General features: G+C 53.1%; 1 protein-coding gene and 1 long non-coding RNA gene across 17 annotated transcripts in view; one reads left to right on the top strand and one right to left on the bottom strand.

Annotated features, from left to right (window-relative positions):
• Positions 1–6918, top strand: part of LOC108175891 (serine/threonine-protein kinase MARK2) — a 657969-nt gene extending 651051 nt beyond the window's left edge. For 2 of the 8 annotated variants that reach the window (XM_070065192.1, XM_070065190.1), the window contains 5 exons: positions 5752–5814; positions 5904–6032; positions 6122–6184; positions 6274–6402; positions 6489–6918. In XM_070065192.1, the coding sequence (XP_069921293.1) occupies positions 5752–5814; positions 5904–6032; positions 6122–6184; positions 6274–6402; positions 6489–6808 (704 nt within the window). In that variant the 3' untranslated portion in view covers positions 6809–6918. Of the gene's footprint in view, positions 1–4542; positions 5663–5751; positions 5815–5903; positions 6033–6121; positions 6185–6273; positions 6403–6488 lie in introns of those variants that run through there. The other 6 variants (XM_070065193.1, XM_070065191.1, XM_051826291.2 and 3 more) reach the window with 5 other exon arrangements.
• LOC103345766 (uncharacterized) overlaps positions 1–19687 on the bottom strand; it is a 47398-nt gene extending 27711 nt beyond the window's left edge. For 4 of the 9 annotated variants that reach the window (XR_011384899.1, XR_011384896.1, XR_011384897.1 and 1 more), the window contains exons 1-2: positions 407–2214; positions 245–299 (exon numbers count right to left, since the gene is read on the bottom strand). This is a non-coding gene — a long non-coding RNA (uncharacterized lncRNA). The other 5 variants (XR_011384904.1, XR_011384900.1, XR_011384901.1 and 2 more) reach the window with 5 other exon arrangements.
• Between the last annotated feature and the right edge of the window lie 4155 nt (positions 19688–23842).

Here is a 23842-nt window from a genome sequence, read left to right as displayed (position 1 = left end):
AGGTTAGAAGCAGCCACAGGTGTCTGAGGGGCGGGGCGGGGCAGCCTGCCCATGGGCCAGGGAGTCCAGGGAGCAGTGTGCAGAGGCAGCTTTACGTCAGTTCTGGAGGCATAATTGATGTCAGCTCCCGGAACTCACACACAACAGCTAACTTACATTCCCCAGAATGCTCTCAGTCAACCAGTTAAGAACAGTAAGACAACTGAGACAATGAGAACAGAAAAAAAAAAGGCAACCTACTTACTTGTGGGCTGGAAAAGATCCGCAGACACTGAGGGATCTCATGGGATCTGAGGGTGCTAATGGTAAACCTGCATTAGAACTGGGGTGCAGATCTCCAGGACAGGATCAGCCCATTCATTCATTCACTCTCTCTCTCTGCCCTGGCCCCAGCCCCTTCTCTCACCTCTCTGTCTCTTGGACTCCATCTTGGACACAGGCTCTCTTCCCAGGAGAGAGGGCTTGCACCATCCTGGCATTCACAGCCCCCAGTGGAAGCCTCCAGGGGAGCGAGCTCTTCCTGGTAGCTGTGTCTCCTGCCCGGCAGAGCCCTGGCATGGACGCTACCTGCATTATGAGCTCATCCAGCTCAGGCACTGTGACCAGGGGTGGCCACCCAGGGGGCTGTGCCTGTGTCCCCTGAAGGGCAGGGGGAAGGGTGGTGTTTCGTGTCTGGTTGCCCAGCTAAAGCGACATTGTGTAGACTCTCTCTGGTGATGAGTAACCTGGCTGTCACTGGTTCTGCAGGTCTGCCCCGTTAGCACATGGCCCCCAGCAGACTTTAGCAGGGTACGAGGGCTTCCAACAGTTCATAAAACACGTGCAACACACGAGCAGACTATCTATCACCACACCCCGTGAACCAAGTGTGACAAAAGGCTGTGACACCTCTCTGAGGATGAGCAAAAGGCCTTTACTTGGCTGATATCAGATTTGGAGCGAGAAAGAAACCTTGGTTCTTGGGGGGTGGTGTATGGCACAGCAGGCTAAGACACTGCTTATGATGCCAGCATCCCATAGTTGAAGTGCCTGTTCAAGCCCTGGCTCCAAGCCAGCTCCCTACTAACGCACCTGAGAAACCAGCGGCAGGCATATGGTCCAAGTCCCTGGGCACCTGCCCCCAGGTGGTAGACCTGGGTGGCATCCTAGGCTTTTTAAAAAGATTTATTTTATTTTTTTGAAAGGCAGAGTTAGAGAGAGGGAGGAATACAAACAGACACACACATGCACACACAAACACAGAGTAGAAGGGGAGAGAGAGAGATAGAGAGGGAGAGAGAGAGAGAGACAGACAAAGAGAGAGAGGTCTTACATCTGCTGGTTCACTTCTTAGATAGCCACAATGGCAAGGGAAGTGCCGGGTGGAAGCCAGGAACCAGGAGCTTTCTGGGTCTACTATGTGAGGGAAGCAGCCGAAGCATTTGGGTCATCTTTCGCAGCTTTCCCAGGCACATTGGCAGGGAGCTGGGTTGGAAGTGGAGCAGCTGAGGCTCAAGCCAGCACCCATATAGGATGGCAGCACTGCACCGCGGGCCTAACCCCTTACACACAGTGCCAGCCTCACAGGCTCCTGGCTCAAACCAGCCCACCTGGCCATTGCAGCGAGGTGGGGAGTAAGCAGAGGATAGAAGATCACTTGACCTTTCAAATAAATAAATCTTAAAGAAGCCTGGGCACCAGCGCTAGGGCATAGCAGTCAAGCTGCCGCCTGTGACACTGGCATCCCATATTGGGAGGCTGGTTTGTGTCTGGCTGCTCTGCTTCTGATCCAGCTCCCTGCTAACGTGCCTGGGAAGTCAGAGGAAGATGGCCAACTACCTGGGGCATTGCCAACTGAGGGGAAACCTGGTTGGAGTTTGGGTGCCTGACTACAGACTGGCCTAGTCTAAGCCCTGGTAGCCATTTGGGGAGGTGGGCAGGTGAACCAGTGAATGAAAGTTCTCTCTCTCTCTCTCTCTCTCTCTCTCTGTGTGTGTTTTGTCTCCCTGTAGCTGTAAGTCGCCTTTTAAATAAATCAAGTTTTAAAAATAAAAACAGTCTAATAAGACATTTTCTTAGGAGTTTCCTTTGGGATTTACACTGAATTGAATTCTTGGGGCGGTCCATGGAGATTCCAGCCCCTCATTTTAGTCCAGCATGGACAAGATTGGACTTTAGCAGCATGTTCAGGCTACTACTGAGCAGGGCTGGGGGACACAGAATCTCGGGGCCATCACATACCTCGGGGAGATGCATTTTCTAGAACCAGGTGGGTCTGCAAGGCTCCCACCAGCACTGGGAGGAGCGATGAGAATGAGAGCTGTGGTGTCTCTCGTCCTTGCTGACGCTGCTTTGCAATCCGGATGGGAACTCAGGTTTTCCTCGAACTGGGTCACTTGAAGGGACTTGAAAACCTCATGGAAATGGAAATAAAGGGTGAGCTTCTTTGTTGCAGATTTTGAAATTCACGCATAGGAGAGGGTTTACAAGACGTTCACGGGAAAAGTATGTGAAGGAAAAACTATGCGCAGGTTTCAAAAGTTTTTGCACCTGAATAAATGTTGAGTTATATATTTGGTGATGCTTTGGTAGGTCCTGAGTTTCCCCTTTATTTGATGTGCCTACGAAAACTCCAAGCTTACGACAAAGATGAGTTTTTACCTGTGCTTCATGGAAGACACTCCCCAAAGTCCTCATACTCGATTGTTTTTTCAGCTTATTTAATAAAACTGCAGTGAGAACTCCTGGGGTGCTGGTTCTTTCCTCCCAGCCTGAGGAGGTGACCAGCACTGCAGGAAATCACGGAGAAATTGCGCCGTGCTATCTCCCTGGGTGTCCCGGAGGAGGGGTCATCTCCCCAGGGAGGGTTCCTCTCCCAAGAGGGCTTGGGCAGTCGGTGCAGAGGGAGCACCACGTGTTCCTGGGGCCCACGGCTGTGCTGCGCCCTGGGGGCTCCTCAAGAGCTGCAGGAGACACCGATCCACTTGCTGTGTGGGGGCGGGGGTTCCCGGGCTCATTTCCTACCTGAGGTGAGGTTGTGGCTTCCTCGGGAGAAACACTGGTCCTGAGGGCTCAGCACCAGGCTGTCCCAAGGAGACAGATCCGAGGCTGTGATGCGGCCATCGCCTCGTAGTTCTGGGCTGTGCAGGTCCCGAGGCGATGAAGCAAGTAGTCTTTCTTTTTGTTCTAAGTTGTATTCCATTTGTGTGAGAGTGAAGAGGGGAAAGAGAGAGTGCTAGTGGGGGGTGGGTCTCTTCCATCCTCTGATACAGCCCATAAAGGACCTCCAGGCCTTGGCCAGGCTGAAGCTGGGAGCCAGGAGTTTTAGTTGTTGTGACAGGAGCCCAAAAACCCCACGTGCCTGGGAGCGCCTCGATTCCTCCCTACCAGGCGGAGGCCAGGCTTGGAGGATGCAGCTTTCTCGGCTGCCACTGATTGGGCCTTCCATGTCTGGGCTGCGTGGACCCCACTACCTTCTGGGCTTCCAGGGTTTCTGCCGAGAAATCTGACGGTGACCTAGGGGGAAAGGGTGACAAAGCCACCTTCCTCTCGGCTCTGCTGATGCGAACTCTGTACCTGGCGGTGTCTTGGGCAACAGAACACGTGTTGAGTTTACCGAGGCCAGAGAGATTGTCCCATCATTCTGAGACCCATCACTCAGAGGGTAAAGGCAAAGGAGGGGATACACTAAGTGGAGACTCTAGGAGGTCTTGAAAAGACACCGCTTATCCTCATATTTAAACCAGAAATGAGAAGGCCACCGAAGCAATCTACAGGTTGGAGTTTCTCAAAAATTAAGTACCCATCCCGATCACCAACCTAGGCCAAAACTCTTTGGGTATCATTTCTTTTTAATTGGAAGATTCTCGAGAAAACTGCTGTGGATGAACTACAGCTCCCATTGGTCAATTTCTTGCTCTGACTTCATAAGGCACCACTGTTATGGAAGTCCTATTATGCCACAGTCCCTGGCTGGGCTGTGATTGGTCCGTTTCTCGCTCTGACTTCATAAGGCACCACTATGTGAGGTGAGCCCCCAAAAACTATATATAGGTGCTGCGGGGGCCTGGATTTTTGTCCGCCTTACCCAGAGAGCACTCTTTTGTGATCTGTGTAACTAGGACCCATCTAACCAGCCTTTGCGCTCGTTGGTGTTGCTTGTGCTTTTTCTTGGTTGTTTGTTTCTGGGTCTGTTTGGTTTTTGCTTTTTCCCATTTTGTTTAGTTTGTTGTTTTCCTCCTCGTTGTTGTTTTGCCCATTTGGCCTTTTTTTTGCAGTTTTCTTTATTTGTGCTTCCCCCACTCTAGTCAGCTAGACTGCTCAGAAGTATCAGCGTTAGAGAATTTAGTGACTTTACCTCTTTGTTGTTTCTGCTTTATTGAGGTAGGTTTGCGGCTTCGCCTCTAGAGTAGTGAGAGTAGCTGGTGCTGTGTCTTAGTCAGCTGGGCAGTCAGGCCCCCGTGGTCCCTTTGTGTTGTAGGCAGTACAGTGAGGGTCGGTGATTAGCTAGCGTGTGTCGAGCGAGTTAGGGAGTCGAGAGAGCGTAGTTAGGTGCCTGGCAGCATGGAAGACCCCTTGGACTTCCATCCTCCTCTGGACGGGTTCCGCTTCGTGGACGTGATCGGCCGGGGCGGCTTCGGCCTGGTGAAGCTGGCCCGGCACCTGGCGTCGGGCAAGTACGTGGCGGTGAAGATCCTCCTGCAAGACGGCTCTCCCAGTTGCCCGCTGTCCGCGCAGGGGGAAGCGGACATCCTGAGGAGCCTGCGGCACGACAACATCGTGCGGCTGCTGGAGGAGCGGCACGCGGGGAAGCACCTGTTCCTGGTCATGGAGCTGGCGACCAAGGGCTCGCTCCAGAGCTACGTGTTTGAGCAGGGCGGCCTGGCCGAGGCCGAGGCCAGGACCCTGTTCGGCCAGGCGCTGGCTGCCGTGAGCTACTGCCATGGCCAGCGCGTGGCGCACCGGGACCTCAAGCTGGGCAACCTGCTGCTGGACGAGCACATGACCGTCAAGCTGGCGGACTTCGGGTTGAGCCTGCGGCTGGAGCAGGGCACGCTGGTAAGGGGCTTCTGGGGGACCCCCGAGTACTGCGCACCAGAGGTTTTCCTCGGGGAGGACTACGACGCATTGAAGGCCGACGTGTGGAGTCTGGGGGTGGTGCTATTTGCCATGCTGGCGGCCGCGCTGCCGTTCCACGGCAAGGACACGGACAAGCTGCGGGACAGGGTGCTGTGCGGCTGGTATGCGTTGCCGCGTGCTGTCAGCCCGGCCCTGCAGGATCTGCTGTCGTGGCTGCTCACCGTCAATGCCTCGAGGAGGCCCAGTGCGGAGGACGCCAGGACCCACTGGTGGTTCAGCCCCAGCCGAGAAGCCGCTGAGGAGGACGAGGAGGACGAGGAGGACGAGGAGGACGAGGAGGGCGCGGTCACCCTGCTGCAGCCCCTGGGTGTTCCCCGGGACCCAGAGGCCAGCGAGTACCTGGAGGGCCTCGGCCTGCTTCCAGGCACAGGGACCGAGGGGTCACCAGGCCCTCGGCCCCACGGCCCCGCGTCCCTGCCCAAGTCCTCGCAGAGCGGCGAGCACCACCCCATAGAGGACGACGGCTTGTGTGTGAAATCAGTGTCCTGTGACAGCATGGCCGTGGACGTGTCCTCCACACAAAGTGACTCCTCCAAGGCCTCCAGTGAGTCTTGTCCCCTCCCCTCCCAGCCCCTGCTACCTCAGGGCCATCCAAGAGCTGAGGTGACCCCACTCTTGACTCTCTCCTACCAGGCCAGCCACAGCAGCAGTGGAGCCCAGCTCCCAGCGCCGCCCCTGACTCCTCCAAGGCCTCCAGTGAGTCTTGCCCTCCCCCTGCCTCGGGGCCTCCAGGAGCTGAGCCAAGACCCCCTGAGGTGAGCCCACTCTTGACTCTCTCCTACCAGGCCAGCCACAGCAGCAGTGGAGCCCTGCTCCCAGCACCACCCCCGAGCCAGCCTCCAAGGCGTCATCCTCCAGCCCCAGTGCCAGGAGCCCTGCTCCCAGTGCCGCCCCTGACTCCTCCAAGGCCTCCAGTGAGTCTTGCCCTCCCCCTGTCTTGGGGTCTCCAGGAGCTGAGCTCATGGTCCCTGAGGTGAGCCCACTCTTGACTCTCTCCTACCAGGCCAGCCACAGCAGCAGTGGAGCCCAGCTCCCAGCACCGCCCCTGACTCCTCCAACGCCTCCAGTGAGTCTTGCCTTCCCCCTGCCTCGGGGCCTCCAGGAGTTGAGCCCAAGCCCCCCATGGTGAGCCCACTCTTGACTTTCTCCTACCAGGCCAGCCACAGCAGCAGTGGAGCCCTGCTCCCAGCGCCGCCCCAGAGCCAGCCTCCAAGGCGTCGTCCTCCAGCCCCAGTGCCGGGAGCCCTGCTCCCAGCGCAGCCCCCGACTCCTCTGAGGTCTCCAGTGAGTCTTGCCCTCCCCCTGCCTCGGGGCCTCCAGGAGTTGAGCCCAAGCCCATGGTGACCCCTCTCTTGACTCTCTCCTACCAGGCCAGCCACAGCAGCAGTGGAGCCCTGCTCCCAGTGCCGCCCCCGAGCCAGCCTCCAAGGCGTCGTCCTCCAGCCCCAGTGCCAGGAGCCGTGGGGACCTTGCAGAGCCAGAAGCCACTACAGCAGCCCGTGAGCCTAATGGGACTGGGCCCACAGCCACTGCAGCCACCGCTGACACCACAGCCAGCGCCCAGGGCAAGAGGCAGGGCCGGCGCGGGGTGGGCAGGAGGATCCTCCGCTTCCTGCTGAGGGCGTGCTGCATCCTGCCATCCCGAGGGAGCAGCTCTGGCAGCTGCTGCTGCAGAGTGGCCCCCAAGTAGCCTCGCTCCGCCCCCGTCACCAGGAGCAATCTGCAGGCCCAGCTGATGGAACGCTTTTCTTTCCTTGAGCATTTGCAAATGCTTCTCATGAATAAAATCCACCTTTGTACGTGGCTTTGGTCCGGTGTGATGTTTGGGTTCCTGTGTGCACCTTGGGGAGGTGATGGAGGTGACAGGTGGCTGGCTGTCACGGAAAGACAAATGCTGGGCGATCTCACCTGTGTAGGGATCACAGAAGGGGTGACCTCATAGAAGTAGAGCATAGAGTGACGCATCCCAGAGGCTGGGCCGGGGGAGAGGGGGGGAGGGAGAGTCTCAGTGTCCACATGGCACAGGCACACGAGGGTCGGGGTCTGAGGTCTCTGGCACAGCAGGGAGGTCCCAGTCCACAGAGCTGTGCATTACAACAGAGCTGTCTGTGTCCGTATCCAACATCTCCTGCATCCTCAAGGGAGAACACAACCCCATTCCCCTGAGGGCCATGCAGCTGGCCTCATGGGGTACAGGATCCACCGGCTCTGCAGTCCAACAGCTCCAGGTGGAGCCGGGCAGGACATCCATGCTGCTGTGTGCCCGGGCTGCCCAAGGTGAGGCCCAACCGCAGCAGAGGATGCAGGCGGGACCTGGTTGTTAGTTCAGGAGGCCCCTGGCAGCACCCAGGCCTTCCAAGTTCCCAGGGAGCTGAAAGCAAGGCTTTAGACCTACTGGAGAGGCAGGACCTGCTGCCCCACTTGGGGACACTGGAGGATGGGACCTCCCCCACCCCTGGTCATCCTCACTTCCACATTTCTGGGGAAGGTAGGCTGTGTTTAGTGAAGGAGCTTTCTTCCAGATCTGAGGTTACATGGATGCTCCGTGCACAGAACTGGGCTGCGTGGGCTCCGGCAGGTGCTCACGTCACACATGCACTGCCTCTGGAATGTTCCATGGGGAAGTGACTCAGAGTTATCAAGGTCACCCCGATGAGTGACCAGTGCTTCATGGCTGTCCTGTGTCACAGGGCTCTGAGTCGTGTGCAGGGCAGAAAGGAGACCCTGTGACCCCACCCCCCAACCTGCAGGTTACCTGGGTCCCACTGTCAGAAGGTCCTGTGGGAACCCCAGGTCCTGCCAGCGAGTGTACATCCTGCCCAGGGCCCACTGCACAATGACAACAGCCCAGGGACCAGGCCCTGTAGGGGGTCACAGAGGTGGCCTGGGCGAGGCCCCCAGGAGGCTCGGGTTGTTAACTGCACTGCTGAGCTCCTGACGGGGCCCTATCCAATGACTGCAGCCTCTCCACACTGGCATTTCAGCTTTGGGAGCTATGGAAGGAGCAGTCCCTCTGGGAGGCTTGGCCTGGCTCCCAGCCTTCGGCTTGTCTCCAGCCTGGGGGTCAGGAGGGCGATGGATGGCAACAACAGCCTAGCAGAGGGCTGGCAGGCTGGCGGGCAGGGGGCTTGTGAATTAGGATAGGGTCCAGGGTCCCGGTGACCCGGATTCCCATGGGAGGCATGAGGCTGCAGTTTGGGAAGGGTCTCGGGTCGTCCACCAGCCCAGGCTTTCAAGTGCAGGGACCAAAGTGGTCATCGGCAGGGATGCCCCAGGGCCTCCCGGTCAGCTGAGCTTGTCCTTGACCCTGAGAGCAGGGCTGGGCAGGGTGGCAGACCTGTGTGGCCCCAATGTGGGTTTGCGTTATGCCCATCAGTCTTGTGTGAGGACGCCCAGCACTGCTGACTTTCAAATCCCTGCCAGGCTCCATCTGCTCCGGGGCGGGACTCGACTCCTGCTGTGACATTTGGGACCTTCAAGCATCTGTCCCCGGCAGATCTTCCCTGCCTACACTTGGAGCCGTCGTGTTTGGTGTTTGCCGCAGACACTGGGCCACCTCTGGGGCTGTCCAAGTGCTCTTTCCTCCCTGGGCTGCCCACAGGCTGGCTTCACCAAGGCAGGAGCTGCGAGCTTCATCCGGGTCTCACAGGTGGGTGTCAGGGACCCAGGCCGTGGACCATCCCCTGCTGCCTCCCAGAGCGCACACCTGCAGGAAGCTGGAGTTGAAAGCGCTGCCGGGACTCAAACGCAGACACTGGCGCATGCGTGCTGCTTCCTGAGAGGGGTCCCCACAGCTGCCCCAAGCCACGCACTTCCATGGCATTGTTGAAACCGTCGTGAGCTCTATTTGAAGGAAGCACCCTTCTGCCCTTGAATCTTCGAACAGTCAGGCCAGGCAAAGACGAGGACATCCACTACAACGCCAGTAATCCCACGTGGGAATCTCACACGGCAGGATCTGAAAGTCTCTGGGGGGGGCACGTTGTGACACAGCTGTCAGTGCCGCCGCCTGAGACACCGCATCCCACACGGGTGCAGCTTTGGGCCCTGCTGCTCCACTTCTGACCCTGCACCCTGCTCACGTGCTGGGAACGCAGCAGAAGATGGCCCAAGTGTTAGTGCCGCTGAGGAGTCCTCGGCCACGCTCGCAGCCCTGGGACACAGGGCTGCAGGGCAGAGGGACAGGGACACAGCTAGCACAGCCAGACCTGCTGTCCTCAGGGATCCTTACCACAGCCGAGTGGGGGCCAGGCACCGTGATCAGGGCACATGTGTGTGCGTGCGCGTGCGTGTCTGTGTACACCGCACATCATGTCTGTGCCTGTGTGCGTGCATCCTGTGTATCTGTGTATGTGTGTGTGTGTGTCTGTGCGTATCGCTCATCATGTTCATGACTGTGCGTGCGTGCATCGTGTGTGTGTCAATGTGTGCGAATGTGTATCATTCATTATGTCCGTGCATGTGTGTGTGCTGAAACGTGGATGAACCTGCTAGCTGATGACTGGATTCGAGGATTAGGACCAAGCCCAAAGCCCGGTGGCCCAGGTCGGGGGCTGAGGTGACAGAGGGAGGCGGGGCGGCCTGTGGCAGCGTTGATCTCTCAGGCTTCTGGAGCTGGGGCTGGGCCAGGGCCTGCAGAGCTGCTCCCTGCCTCACAGAGGCCGCCTGCGCTGGCCTTCTCCCCTGCTCACCAGGCAGGGCGGCCCCGGGCTTCTGTCCCGGGAGGGCCCTGAGCCCCCTGGCAGTCTCCTCCAAGCCCGCCTCCCCAGGCCCCTGCACACACTGTCACTCTGGGCGTGGGGCGGGACGTGGCTGGGAGGCCAGGGGGAGCCCAGCTGGTCGCTGACACGGGCTGTCGCTCCAGAAATACCTAGGATTTCTCCTCACATCGTTGTCACAGTGAACACGCACGACAGCCAGCAGCATCCAGGCTGCCTCTGAGACCCTTCCCCTGCTCCGGAATAGAAATCATAAACACATGAGACCCACTGAGTGCCGACCACTGTGCCTGGCCAGTTTGGTCTTTCTGTGAGAGCCAGCCACCTGTCACCTCCATCACCTCCCCAAGGTACACACAGGGACCCAAACATCACACCAGAATAGCTGGAATAGCACAGATGGGCAATGGCAAGGTTAACTGGAGAAAATGGACAGTCCGTGGAATCACACACGTGTTCAATAGGTACTGAAAGATTCCTCATTTGCCATGCACTTTGTCAGTGGGGGACTAGATTTGTGCCAAGAGCTGACACGCTTTGAGAACTGGACAGACAGAAACTGTTCAATGAGGGGAGTGGGCAGAGTGCCACTGTAGGGCGAGGTAGGGACTGTAGCAAACTGGAGAGTGGACACCTTGCTTGCGAACAGACTATCCCCAGCACCAGTCAGCTGTTACTAGAAGAAAGTGCTGGGGAAGTATTGCCAACTTTTTTGTTTCTTTTCTAGAAAAGCAAGACAATTGTCTTTTTATGTAAAATTTGATTTTTAAAATGATTTATTTATTTATTTGAGAGAGACAGAGAGAAAGGTCTTCCAACCATTGGTTCACTCCCCAAATGGCCACAATGGCTGGAGCTGGGCTGATCCGAGGACTTGGGCCATCTGCTACTGCTTTCCCAGGCCATGGCAGAGAGGTGGATGGGAAGTGGAGCAGCCAGGACTTGAAGCTGAGCCCACATGGGATGCCAGCACTGCAGGCAGTGGCTTTACCTGCTCCGCCACAGTGCCGGCTCCTACCATTTGATTTTTTACATGTTACTATCTAATGCAGTGTCAACTTGCTATAGAGGCCAAACAAAACAGAAACAAGGGCAGTTTTCTTGCTTTGTCTAGATGCTGAGGGCCTTTGAGCTGGGTTTCCTGTGACTCCTGGTGAAGAGAGGTGGATGGCAGGGGAAAGACGGCAGCACTTCCAGATGAGGCTAAAAAGGAAAACGCCACCAAAGCGTGGGTTCATAGATGCGTGTAGAGCTAGGGGAATCGAAGCATCAGGCTCCCCCCTGCTCTGTGCTCTCTGGGTGCTGCCCCTGTCCTCTTCCCGTCCAGGACAGCTGAGCCCATCTGTCCATGTGGGTGGGAAGGGGTATCTAAAAGAGTGCACACAGCGATGTGCCCCTTAGGAATGGCACCAAGGAAGGATCTCCCCACAGGAGGCCACTTCACCTTCCTGCACGCATCTGTGCCTCCAGCTGCGGGTTCACGGCTTGTTAATTTGTGCTTCACATGACTGGGTACCAGGGACCCCACTAGCCATGGCCCCTTTACTCAGAGCCACTAAGCGCTTCCTAGAATGCAAATTCCCCCACTAACTGGTTGAATCCTGGGGAAAAAACGTGCAGCTCAGCACACTCCTGTGTTGGTTAATGGCAAGGCTGCATCTCTCAGTGAGGAGCGGGCATGTGCAGGAGTGCTTGGTGCGCCGGCTCCTCATCTGAAGATTTGACAGCAGGAAGCCTCCGTCCAGCTGCAACCCCTCAGTATTTCCTAAAGGTGCACTTTCTGCATTTCTAGGCCTCCAGCAGACAGGTGTGGGCCCACAGAGACTACCCCAGCACAGTGGAGCGTGGGGAGTGATCTAGTGTTCCCGGCTGATGCAGGCACTGGGTGGCTTGCCAACCGCACCCTCTATCCTGTCTGTTGAGTACTTGGCTGAAGAGAGAGGTTCTGAAAGCGTAGGTTGTCGCTGCAGCCACCTTCCCGCAGCAAGGCCCAGCCCAGCGGCCTGCTCTGAGGGCCCGGGGCTACCGGTCCCACTCCCTGGGAGGGAAGGGGGTGGGGTCTGAGGGCTGGGTCCCAGGGGTTGCCTTGGGCACTCAATCTCTTTTTTTTTTTTTTTTTTTTTGACAGGCAGAGTGGACAGTGAGAGAGACAGAGAGAAAGGTCTTCCTTTGCCGTTGGTTCACCCTCCAATGGCCGCCGCTGCAGCCGGCGCACCGCGCTGATCCGATGGCAGGAGCCAGGATCCAGGTGCTTTTCCTGGTCTCCCATGGGGTGCAGGGCCCAAGCACCTGGGCCATCCTCCACTGCACTCCCTGGCCATAGCAGAGAGCTGGCCTGGAAGAGGGGCAACCGGGACAGAATCCGGCGCCCCCACCGGGACTAGAACCCGGTGTGCCGGCGCCGCAAGGTGGAGGATTAGCCTATTGAGCCACGGCGCCGGCTCAATCTCTTTTTTTAAAAGATTTATTTATTTATTTGAAAGTCAGAGTTACACAGAGAGAGGAGAGGCAGAGAGAGAGGTCCTCCATCCGCTGGTTCACTCCCCAAGTGGCCACAACTGCTGGAGTTGAGCTGATCCGAAGCCAGAAGTAAGGAGCTTCCTCCAGGTCTCCACACAGATGCAGGAGGGGCCCAAGCACTTGAGCCATCTTCTACTGCTTTCCCAGGCCATAGCAGAAAGCTGGATCAGAAGTGGAGCAGCCAGGACTCGAACTGTCACCCATATGGGAGGCCGGCACAGCTCCAGCCTCCATATGTTGTCGTAAGAGAGGATTTCTTTCCACTTTTCTTGGTAGAACACACTTTTTTCTTCAGTATTGATCTGAATGGTAGATATTGACAACATAGTATTAGATGGAACATAGAAAATGATCCAAACGTGCATGTGTTCTGTTATACACTTAATCACAATACAGACTATGGAAGAGATGTGTGGGTTGTGACCAGTCAGGCAAGTGCTGACTTGTTTAGTATACTGGGGGGAGGGGTTTGCTCACCCAGTGATTTCACAGATAATTCTCTGTTTTTTTGAAAGATTTATTGATTTGAAATACAGAGTTAAAGAGAAGGAGAGACAGATCTTCCCTCCACTGATTCACTCCCACAAAATGGCCACAATGACCTGACTGGGGCAGGCTGAAGCCAATAGCTGCTTCTGGGTCTCCCACACGGATGCAGGGGCCCAAGTACAGATGATTCCTGAAGACAATGGAAACCGACTTAAGTGAGAACAGACATGCCTTCTTGAGTAAATCACTCTTTAGGCCTTTAAGTCGCCACTTGATGTTTTACTTAATAGCCAGAGCTGTGTCAATGCAGACACCAGAGTCCCAGACAGTTTGCTGTTTCCCCTCCAGGATCACAGTGGCACAACTGGAAGCACAGGTACTTGATCTCAAAGGTTACCGCCTCTCCATAGTTAGAGAAAACACACTGGTTCATGAATCGCATCTTTGTGCGTGAGTTGTATCCATTTTGCAGCCAGAAAGTCGAAGGACAGTAGACAGGAAATGTGGGTTCCATAAAACCCCTTCCTTAAAGTACAGTTAGCTTAGATTCTTGTTTTCTCCTGAAACACAAGGATTCTGCAGACCTGTAGCTAATTAATTGTGATCCTGAAGATACATTTCCCCGAGGTGGAGGGGAGGGGACTGAAGGCGTAGTGGTGGCTTCTCCTGGGGATTCAGTCAGCACATGTTACACCAAAGTACTTACTTCCCGCTTTCCCGTGTGCTTACCAGAGGAAACCAAATACAATGAAATTTCAGGCCTTGGAGAAACACAGTTCAGCAAAGGATCCCTTGATGGTGCTGTCATCTCCAGGTGGACATTAGCAGCAAGCGGCTAGAGCTGGCTCTGTCGTGAAGACGGAGAAGACCTTCCCATTTCAACACTCAGTAAGCCCCCGAAAGGGAGAGGTCGTCCTTTGTTCCCAGGGTCCTTTGTGCTTCCTAGGATATTGTATGGACAGATAAACAACAGGCCTCTGGTCCCGTCTGGAAGCAAATGCCTTGACCTGTTCTTCATCAGAGATAGTCAGCATCCCAGGACGGCACTGAGCATAGGCAGGTCCCTGTAGCACCTCTGACACGCCAGCACCACTCCTCAGCTGTATACAGTTAACAATACAACATGCCACAGGTATCAGTGGTAGCCACACACCACAGTGCAGCGTGAATGTGTATGAGATGCCTTTGTTTAGGCACAGCGCAGGTGCGTCTCACTTTGTACATCTGTAATACTAAGCAGCATTTCCTTAAATAATGAATTCTGTAATACTAATGGACTTGAAATGCTTACTGTGGCAAGAGAGTGAAAACCCAACCCAAAAGTTGAAGGAACGGGAAGCTCACACCACCCAATGAAAGGAAGACTGTGCTCTGGGGATTGGTTTATCCGTGTTATTCTGCATCTGTAATTCTTTCCTCTGCCCTCTGAGATGATCTGGACCGCATTCCCTAGGTGCATCCTTGTCCAGAAAGAAGAGCTGCTTCCTGTTGCCTCTCTCAAGGGAAGACTTTCCCAGAAGTCTCTGCATACCTCTTGTATCTCATTAATAAAAGTTGAACATACACAAATCTTTGCCTTGTCCCTGTGTCGTCCTGACATCCTAATCACTGGCCATGGAGACACTGGCCCTGAAAGGTCCAGACCTGGCCAGAGCCCATGGCCCATTCCATTGTGTGTGGTGGCTGTGTGATGCATACAAAGGAACTGGCCAGAGGGTCTATTAAGATATGTAGGCAGGGGCCAGTGCAGTGGCATAGCAGGTAAACCGCCTCCTGCAGTGCCAGCATCCCATATGGGCGCCAGTCGGGACCTGGCTGCTCCACTTCCGATCCAGCTCTCTGCTATGCTCTGGGAAAGCAGTAGAAGATGACCCAAGTGCTTGGGCCCCTGCAGGTGCATAAGAAACCCAGAAGAGGCTCCTGACTCCTGGTTACTGACTGGCATGGCTCTGGCCGTTGCAGCCAACTGGGGAATGAACCAGCGAATCCAAGACCTCTCTCTCTCTCTCTCTCTCTCTACCTCTCCTCTCTCAATGTAACTCTGACTTTCAAATAAGTAAATGAATCTTCTATAAAAATATAAAGATCTGTTGGTAACTTTCCAGAACTTGAGCGTTTTCAACAAATGAAGATTCAGGCCACCTAGGAAATTTTTAAATAAGTTATTTAAAAATAATTTTAGGGTGTATCTGAAGCAGACCTGGAGCAACGTCATCAGAACTGAGGTGGAGAGTGTTGGTTCTGGAGCACAGCAGGTTAAGCCATCACTCGCAACGCTGGCACACCACATCAGTTGGAATATCTTTGTCTCTTTGTGTCAGTTTGCCTTTCAAATACATGTTTTGAAAAAACCAGATGGGAAGTCTGCATTGTGTCCTAGTGGGTAAAGCCTCCACCTGCAGCGCCAGCACCCCATATGGGTACCAGTTTGATTTCTGACTGATTCCTAGGCCACAGCAGAGAGCTGGACGGGTAGAGGAGCAGCCGGGACTAGAACCGGTGCCTATATGGGATGCCGGTGCCTCAGGCAGAGGATTAACCTACTACGCCACAGTGCCAGCCCCAAGTTACAAATTTCTTAAGTTGCCCTGTCACATTTCTTTGTTTAATGGTTTGTAATTTTCCTTTTTTAGGGTTTTTTAGTTAACAAATATATGCTTTTTTGATACATAAAATTTGTTTTTTAATTTTCATTGTAGAGATCTTTGACATCCTTGATAAATTTATTCTGAGGTATTTAATTTTTGTTTGTAGCTATTGTGAATGGTATCTATCTTAGAAGTTCTTTCTCAGCCATGGCATTGTCTCCGCCTCTGCTCTCTAGGGAGACACCGTGGGGCCCTCAGTTGCTAACCTGGTACTGATGACCCAGCTTCTTCCAATACAACACTGGCTGAAGAATGGACTTGGTGATGATAACAGTTTTGCCTTTTGTTAAAAACTTGTTTATTTTCATTTTATTTGAAAGGTTGAAAGGGAGGGGCACAGAGAGAAAGAGAGAGAGAGAGAGAGAGAGAGAGAAAAATACCTTACATCTGCTGGTTCACTCCCCAAATGCATGCAACAGCCAGGGCTGTGCCAGACCTCAGGACGGAGCCTGACCTCCACTGGGATCTCCCACAAGGGCGGCAGTGACGTAGGTGCTTGGGCTAGTACCTGCTGCTTCCCAGGGTGCACACGAGCAGGAAGCTGCAGCAAGAACGGAGTAGCGCAGACTTGAACCAGGCACCCTGATACGGGATGTGAGTGTCCCTAGCAGCGTGCTAACCGCTGCATGGAATGCCTGCCCCGATGACTGCTATTATTCTGATGGGAATTCCACACATGTATTGAAGTCCTGTCAAAGTTAAGAACTGCTAATAATAATTATTGAGATGCCATTTGTTACTTTCTGTCAGGCTTCGTGCTAAGTACTTTATATGAAATGAAATCTCGAAGCTTGTAAGTCAGCACTATTACCCCTTTAGAAAAGAAGCTGGATCCCAGAGAAATCATCATCTTGTCCAATGTGACACAGGGGTCACTGCACATCCCTAGAGCGGGGCTGGGGAAACTTTTTTCTCCAACGGCCATTTGGATATTTATAGCATCATCTGTGGGCCACACGTAATTATCAGCTTGAAAATTAGACTGCAATAGATACACTGAATTTCGAGTCTTGCCTGTAGTTGCCTTGGCAGGGCCAGACCCAATGATTTTGCTGGCTTTATGTGGCCTGCAGGCTGGACAGTCCCCACCCGCGGGCATGGGGATGCTGACCTGTGGACAGTGGAGTTAGGCAGGTGCACAGTCTAATCAGCTGGCCACAGAGTTCATTCATGGTGGCACTGAGAACCAACCCAGAGCAGAAATCAGTAAGACTGGGACACAGGTGAAGGGGCCGGTGGCAGGAACACTGTTAAGGTCAGGTTTGAAAGGGGATTTGCCTGTGAAACAATCTTGGCCACACGGCAATCTTGCCCACAGTCAACCCTGAGCATTGGAAGAGGTGGCTCAGCTAAGTAATTGGCCCCGAAAGCGAGTGCCTGGTTGCTTGTCTGTAAGGTCGTGAGAATCTTGCCTCACTGTCTGATCCACTCAGTGTCTTTGATCTGACTTGAGAATGGAGCTAACTCTTGTGAGCAGGTATTGTGACACTGTATGGATAATGTGGAGTAAACAACTGGCTTCCAGAGCCAAGTCTAGGTCCCAGGGCTTAAGGAAAGTCAGACTGTTCTGTAGATGGTGAGAATTTTCCTGTTGATGCTTGCCCTATTGTCTTAGGTAGGACTGGGGAAGGAAGTGTTTTCTTAAGGCTTAAAAATAAACAGGTACATAGGATGCGATCAAAAACCATAAAGCAAGCGAGTCCCGGGAGAAATGCCAGCCAGGCTTCTGACGGAGGTGCCAGCAGCCAGGGCAGCAGCACAGCCACACAGATGGCCCACGGAGAGAGTCGCGCTGCTGTTTTAGGATTTCGGACCTGGAGGGGGCTTCAGGGACCAGCCCACCCAGCCCTTCTTACGAGGAAAATTCTTGAGGACCAGCGAGATAGAGCGACTTTCTCAAGCTCACACAGCTAACAAGGGAAGAGGACTGGGATAATAGTTTCCTGAAATCCTTATTCTATGCCAGAGTAAGGTTTCTGTCATCCTTGATAAGTGCTTGTAGTAGCTGGGCTGCTAACGTGAATATTTATTAATGTTGAATTTTTAAAAAGAATTTTAATTTTTATACTTCATATCATATTTTTATTTATCAAACGGTCCTATTTAGCCCAGTTTATAAAATTTTAAAAATTTAAACATTATTTATAAAGGTAATGAATCCCTTTTCATTTTGAAAGCTTTCTAAATGTATAAACAAATAAGGAACCTCTCCCAAGTATTTAAACATCACTAAACAAATCTCACAGGATTACCAGCGTGTTAGTTTTTTTTTTTTTTTTTAAAACAAGATTTAGTTATTTATTCAAAAAGCAGAGAGAGACAGGGGCTGAGCCAGAGACCCTCTGTACACTGGTCACTCCCCAGACAGCTGCAAACGCCACGGCTGGGCCGAGCCAGAGCCCAGGGCTGGGAGCTGCGCTCGGGGCCCGCAGGTGGCAGGAACCCGACTCCTGGAGCGTCCTCCTCCGCCCTCCAGGCACGTTAACAGGAGCCGGGCCGAGCGGAGCGGCCGGGACTTAAACGATCCGGGTGGACGCCGGCGTGGACGCTGGCGGTGCCACACTCGGCCCCTGTGAGTCGTAGGTGCTTCAGCACAGCTGGGACACTTAACACCCATGGACCTAAGAGGCACAATCTAATTTAACGTAATCTCACTTTTTCAGCAAGAAGCGCCAGGCTAACGGGTTATTCTTTAACATACTAAATTCTCTAGACTATCTTAGACACATTAAGTCCCGAGTACATAGACTGTCCCAATGTTTACAAAACCCGATTCTTAACGGAAAAAGTATTAATTCCACAGACCTGGTGAGCGCCACCGTCTCCTCGCCAGTGTAGACCGTCCTCGCCGTTAACGGAAACCCGCCGTCCCCGACCTCCTGGGGCCGCCGTCATGGCGGCTGCTGCGGCTGCGGACGGAAGCCCAGGAGGGACCTGACTGTTACCCAGGGAGCCGCCCCAGGGTGCTCGCCACATCGCCACATCTTGAACCATGTTCCCCAGTGGGGCCGCGGAAATGGCGCATTCATTCTTTTTTTTGGCATGGGGTCTCCTCTCCCACTCTGCTGGAGGTGCTCTGAGCTCCCGTGGATTCTGCTGATCTCTCTCTCGTCTTCTGGAGCCCCCGGGTCCTGTGGCCCAGCCCTCAACTCCTACAGACGCTTCAGTGACATCCACTTGCCCTCTGTGTGGCCGTAACAGGGCTGTGTTGGGCTCTGTGGCTACTGCATCTAGTGGTATCCCAGATGCCCTTCATCACAGGATGACAGGACGGCCAGCTGCTGGGAGTGGCTGCTGACTGTGAAACATACCCTCCCCCTTACAGGAAAAAGACCTCAGAAACACCCATTGTCCTATAAGCCTCTCAGGCACGGCCAGCTGCCCCAGGTAAGTAGTGGCCAAGTCTCACAAGGCCAGTCTTACTATGATCTTGAGAATGACCTTTTAGGGAGGCCAGAAGTCAGACACATGGGAACAGGAAGTCCGAGTGGCTTCTGAGCAGGAGTCACTTCTTGTAGTCCATGGACTAAGAAGCTGTGGACAGAGGAAGCAAGCAATGGCTTCAAATAGGAGTTCTAAATCAAGTCTCACCTCGAGGGGCAGCTGTTATATTGCATCTGAGTTGCTTCTTTTTGAACATGCTCCTGGGTCAGGGCTGTTGGGGACGGGAGATTGAACGGGGCCTGGTAGAGTCCTGCACACTACTGGGTTAATCCGAATTTGTTTTATACATATATAACCCGTGTGTATTTGTAAATATGTATGTATTTCTATATTTCATAGGAAAAGGGAACTAAACAGATGACCCTCTTCCTACTTTATTTATACAAATATTTAGCGAAGCGTGACAACATTTGAGTGTACAGGAGGCGTGGCGTGTGTTCCTCTGGGAAAGTTCAGCCCATCAGTAGGGGCCCACAGTGTTCAAACCAATTCAACTTTTCAGAATAGGATGGAAGATGGAATAACACAAACACCTGGATTTTTTGCAAACAGAACTATGTGGCTGCACAAGTCAGTGTTCCCACATGGTGACAGTGCTAGTGCTGGGTGGCAGCCGTCCCCACTAGAGGGGGCTTGTAGACTCCTTCATTCACTGTCTCCCTTATTCCCTCTTTTGTATGTCACACTGAGTGTCAGCTGCTATTGCTATCATACTCACCCTGTTGGTTTTCTTAAAGCAGTATTCAAGGAAGTAGCATGATTCTGTAAAAACAGAAAGACCAAAGGGATTGCAAGTTTTGAGAAGTAAGACAGACAACAGTTCTGTGAGAACAGAGACCATTTCTAAGTATATATCTATATCTATATCTATATCTATATCTATATCTATATCTATTTATTAACATGTGGGGTTTTCTTAGATTCTGCCAGCTTTGTACATGGACTTGGCTTTGGAGTTCCTGTTGGTGGGTGAATGTGCAACCCCTGAGCAAACTTTACTTGGCATTAGGTCCCTAATTCCCTTCGGCTTCTTAACAGAAGTCATGACCAACTTGCTGTAATCTCCTGTGCAGCCTGGAAAATGGGGGAACTTGACAAACTTTAGCAGACCCCTCCTTTTAGTTTCTATTTTTATTTTTTTAAACAATGTTCACATTTTTATTTATTTTCATCTTGCTTGAAAGGCAGGGAGAGAGAGAGAGAGAGAGAGAGAGAGCGAGCGAGCTTCCATCCACTTGTCTAGTAGTCCCCAAATCCCTGCAACAGCCAGGAGTGGGCCAGGCCAAAGCCAGGAGCTTGGAACTCAATCCAGGTCTCCCATGTGGGCAGCAGGGATTCTCTGGGATTTTTAGGGTCCCCAGAATGCAAGGAAGTGGAGAATACTTACTGAAGACAGGACAGCAGAGTAAGGGGAAAGTAAGGTGGCAGCTGCCTGGGTGGGGTGCAGGTTCTGAGGAGTCATCTCACCAGGCAGTGGGCCACAGCCCATGTATGCTGTTTGTTGCACGGGGCTGTGCCGAGGTGCAGAGACTCACATCTGTTGTGATAAGGTGAGTTTGAACAGAGACTCCCTTGACAGGTGTTCACTGAAGTCAACAATGTACACACTTGCTCTTATCAGCTTCCGATTTCCCAGGCAAGCAGGCAGCTGTAAGAGCCAGACCCAGCAGAATCTCAGGCCATAAAATTCCATCCTGACATCCTCAGGGTCCTTCTTACTCGGGACTCAGTTTACCAGGTGTGCCAGTCCTAAAGACCTGCTGCCTCCCAGGACGCACACTTACAGGACGCTGGATCAGAAGGGGAGCGCTTGGCTCTTGAACCAAACACTCCTACATGTGATGTGGGTGACTGCTGGCATCTGAACCCTGGGCCAAATGCCATCCCTGGTCTCTATTTCTCCGACTTACTGAAGACTAGAGTACTCTCTCTTTTCTCACAGAGCTTTCCAGCCAGTTACACTGACTTCATACAAATGACATTGTCACTGGCCTCACAGGTGGCTTTCCCTTTCCCATTGTCTCGGAGTAATTGAGTTGTTGCCCTGGAAGTGTTCCTGGTGCAGAGACACAGAAACTAATAGAGACACGGAACACAGAGGACCTGGCATTCCCATAGGAAACTGTTGCAGAATAACCTTGGAAGGGAAAGATATTAAAACCAAGATAAGACTGAGTGAGACTGAAAAGGAAATTTATAATTGGAGGAGGGAAAAGAAAGTAGTTGGAGATTTGTTGATTTTAAAATTCATTCTTAAAATTAAAGGTGTATTGTCAGTTTAGATGAAAAGATCAGAAGCATAAAGGCATGGTTCCTACTCCAGGATGGGGCAGGAAGCCTTTTAAAGGGCAAAGAAGAGGAGATGTTTTCTCGCAGGGGTGGGAAGAGGGCTGAAAAAGAGCTGCACCTTTCAGACAATGACATGAGCCAGTCACGGTCTGGGAACGTAGGTACAGAAAGCACCAGAGAACGGCTGCAGCCACAGCCTCTGTTTATACATGGCTGCTTCGTGGAGGGGCAATGCTGCCCGGCAGGTGATGCAGGCCAAAAGAACTGACTTCCGAGGGCAGGCGTGTGGCACATGGGTTCAGATGCTGCTTGGGGTGCTTGCGTCCTATCCTGCAGTGCCCGTGTTCAAACCCTGGCTCCCCCTCCAATCCCAGCCTCCTGCCGATGCACCCCCTGGGAGGCAGTAGTAGCTGACTCTGCCACACACACGGCAGACCTGGATTGAGTTCCTGGGCCTAGGCTTTGGCCTGGCCCAGTCCTGGCTGTTGTGGGCATTTGGGGGAGTGAATCAGAGGATGGAAAACCTCTCTCTCTGTCTCTCTCTCTCTCCTTCTTACCTCTTTGCCTTTCTTTCTTTCTTTCTTTCTTTCTTTCTTTCTTTCTTTCTTTAAGATTTTATTTATTTGAGAGGTAGAGTTACAGAGAGAGAGGAGAGAGGTAGAGACACACAGAGAGAGGTCTTCCATTGGCTGGCTTATTCCCCAAAAGGCTGCAATAGCCAGAGCTGGGCTGATCCAAAGCCAGGAGCCAGGAGCTTCTTCCGAGAATCCCACGCAGGTGCAGGGGCCCAAGCACTTGGGCCATCTTCTACTGCTTTCCCAGGCCATAGCAGAGAGCTGGATCAGAAGAGGAGCAGCTAGGAGCATGGGCACCCATGTGGGATGCCAGTGCCTCAGGCGGAGGCTTAGCCCACTACGACACAGTACCAGCCCCTGCCTTTCAAATAAAATGAAACTAAATAAAAAATTAAAAAAACCTGATTTCTATGGTGGAGTCCAAAGCAACCATATGGCACCCTGACCCACAGGTCCTGGCTCAAATCTGCTGTGGGCAGCCCCTCTCCTGACTCTCAGATTGGGAAAAATCATCTGCTCCTGTCAGGTCGCAACATCCGCTGCCCCCTCAGGCACTAAGATGTGTGGTCCACGACGGGGCCGACACTCCAGCTGCTCTCAGAGGCAGAATCCTCTCCCCTTCAGCACAGGTTGCTGCCGGGAAAGTGGCCTGGCTGTGGTTAATTCACGGTTACCTTGTCTGGTGTCTCTGTGAGGGTGCTTTGGGGAGCGATTAGCATTTGAGTAGGTAGACTGAGTAAACAGCACCCTGAGGCCGGAGCTGCACCTGCTCCTGCTGCACCATGAAGGGCCTGCAGAGATCACAGAGGTCCTGCAGGGTGGACTGCTCTCCCTGCCTCCCCTCCTCTCCCCCTCCTCTTCCTTTCAGGAGTGACAGAGAGAGAGGGAGAAAGGTAGGGAGAGAGCTCTTCCATCCAGTGGTTCACTCAGATGACTGCAACAGCAGGGACTGGGCCTGGCTGAAGCCGGGAGCCAGGAACTCCCTTCAGGAGTCCCATGATAGGGTCCCAAGTTCTTGGGCTCTCACCTGCTGCTTCCTGGGTGCATTAGCAGGGGGCTGGGTGGGAAGCAGAACAGCTGGGACTTAAACTGGTGCTCTGACATGGGGGCCAGGTTCTCAGAGGTGGCTTAACCCGCTCTCCCAAGATACAGCCCCTCCTGTCTATTCTTGAGTGAGGACTAACGTCTCCTGACCTGGAGCACTGGTGCTCCTGCCTGGGCCTTCTGCCTGGGCCTTCTGGGATTGGCTCTGCCGGTTCTCATGCCTTTCCCTTGAACTGGAACTATGTTCTCAGCTTTCCTGGGCTTCCAGTTGGCAGGTGGCAGATCGTGGGACTTTGCATCCTGTATAATCACATGAGACGATCCCTTGTAATAAATTTATGTACATACAATATGTGTGTGAGATAGAATGGTATAAGATATGCATGTAGGCTGATGTGTGTGTACATATAGGCTATAGATTTATTATGAGAGACTGGTTTATCCAATTACGGAGGCTGAATATATATGAACACATAAAATAGGAATATATCCATGGTGATATATTGATATCTGTGTTGTGTCTGCATTCTCACAGGCCCAAGTGGATCCTGAAGATTTCCTGAGTTAGCACGCCTGCCATTGCTCCCCCTCCTCCCTCCCCAGGTCATTGCTGATCATGCAAGGGCAAAGTAGGGCAGACGGAGGAGAGGGAAGAGGCCAGGAGAGACCTTGTGGGGCAGGCGTTGGCAAGGCTGGCAGTAGGGCTGAGATCTGTTTCTAACATTTATTTATTTATTTATTTATTTATTTATTTTTGATTTATTTACTTGAAAGTCAGAGTTACAGAGAGGCAGAAGGAGAGAGAGAGAGAGAGAGAGAGAGAGAGGACAGAGAGACAGAGAGAGGTCTTCCATCTGCTGATTCACACCCCGGATGGCTGCAATGGCTGGAGCTGAGCCGATCCACTACGCCACAGGGTCGGCCCCATTTGTTTATAAAATTTAAGGGGCCTCCAACTTAGTAATCAGAATAGGTAATATTTTAATGTAAACATTTT

Source organism: Oryctolagus cuniculus, chromosome 20, assembly GCF_964237555.1.
Source record: "Oryctolagus cuniculus chromosome 20, mOryCun1.1, whole genome shotgun sequence".
NCBI classification, from domain to species: Eukaryota; Metazoa; Chordata; class Mammalia; order Lagomorpha; family Leporidae; genus Oryctolagus; species Oryctolagus cuniculus.
Note: the sequence above shows the minus strand (reverse complement) of the source record. Positions and strands in the feature narration are given on the sequence as shown.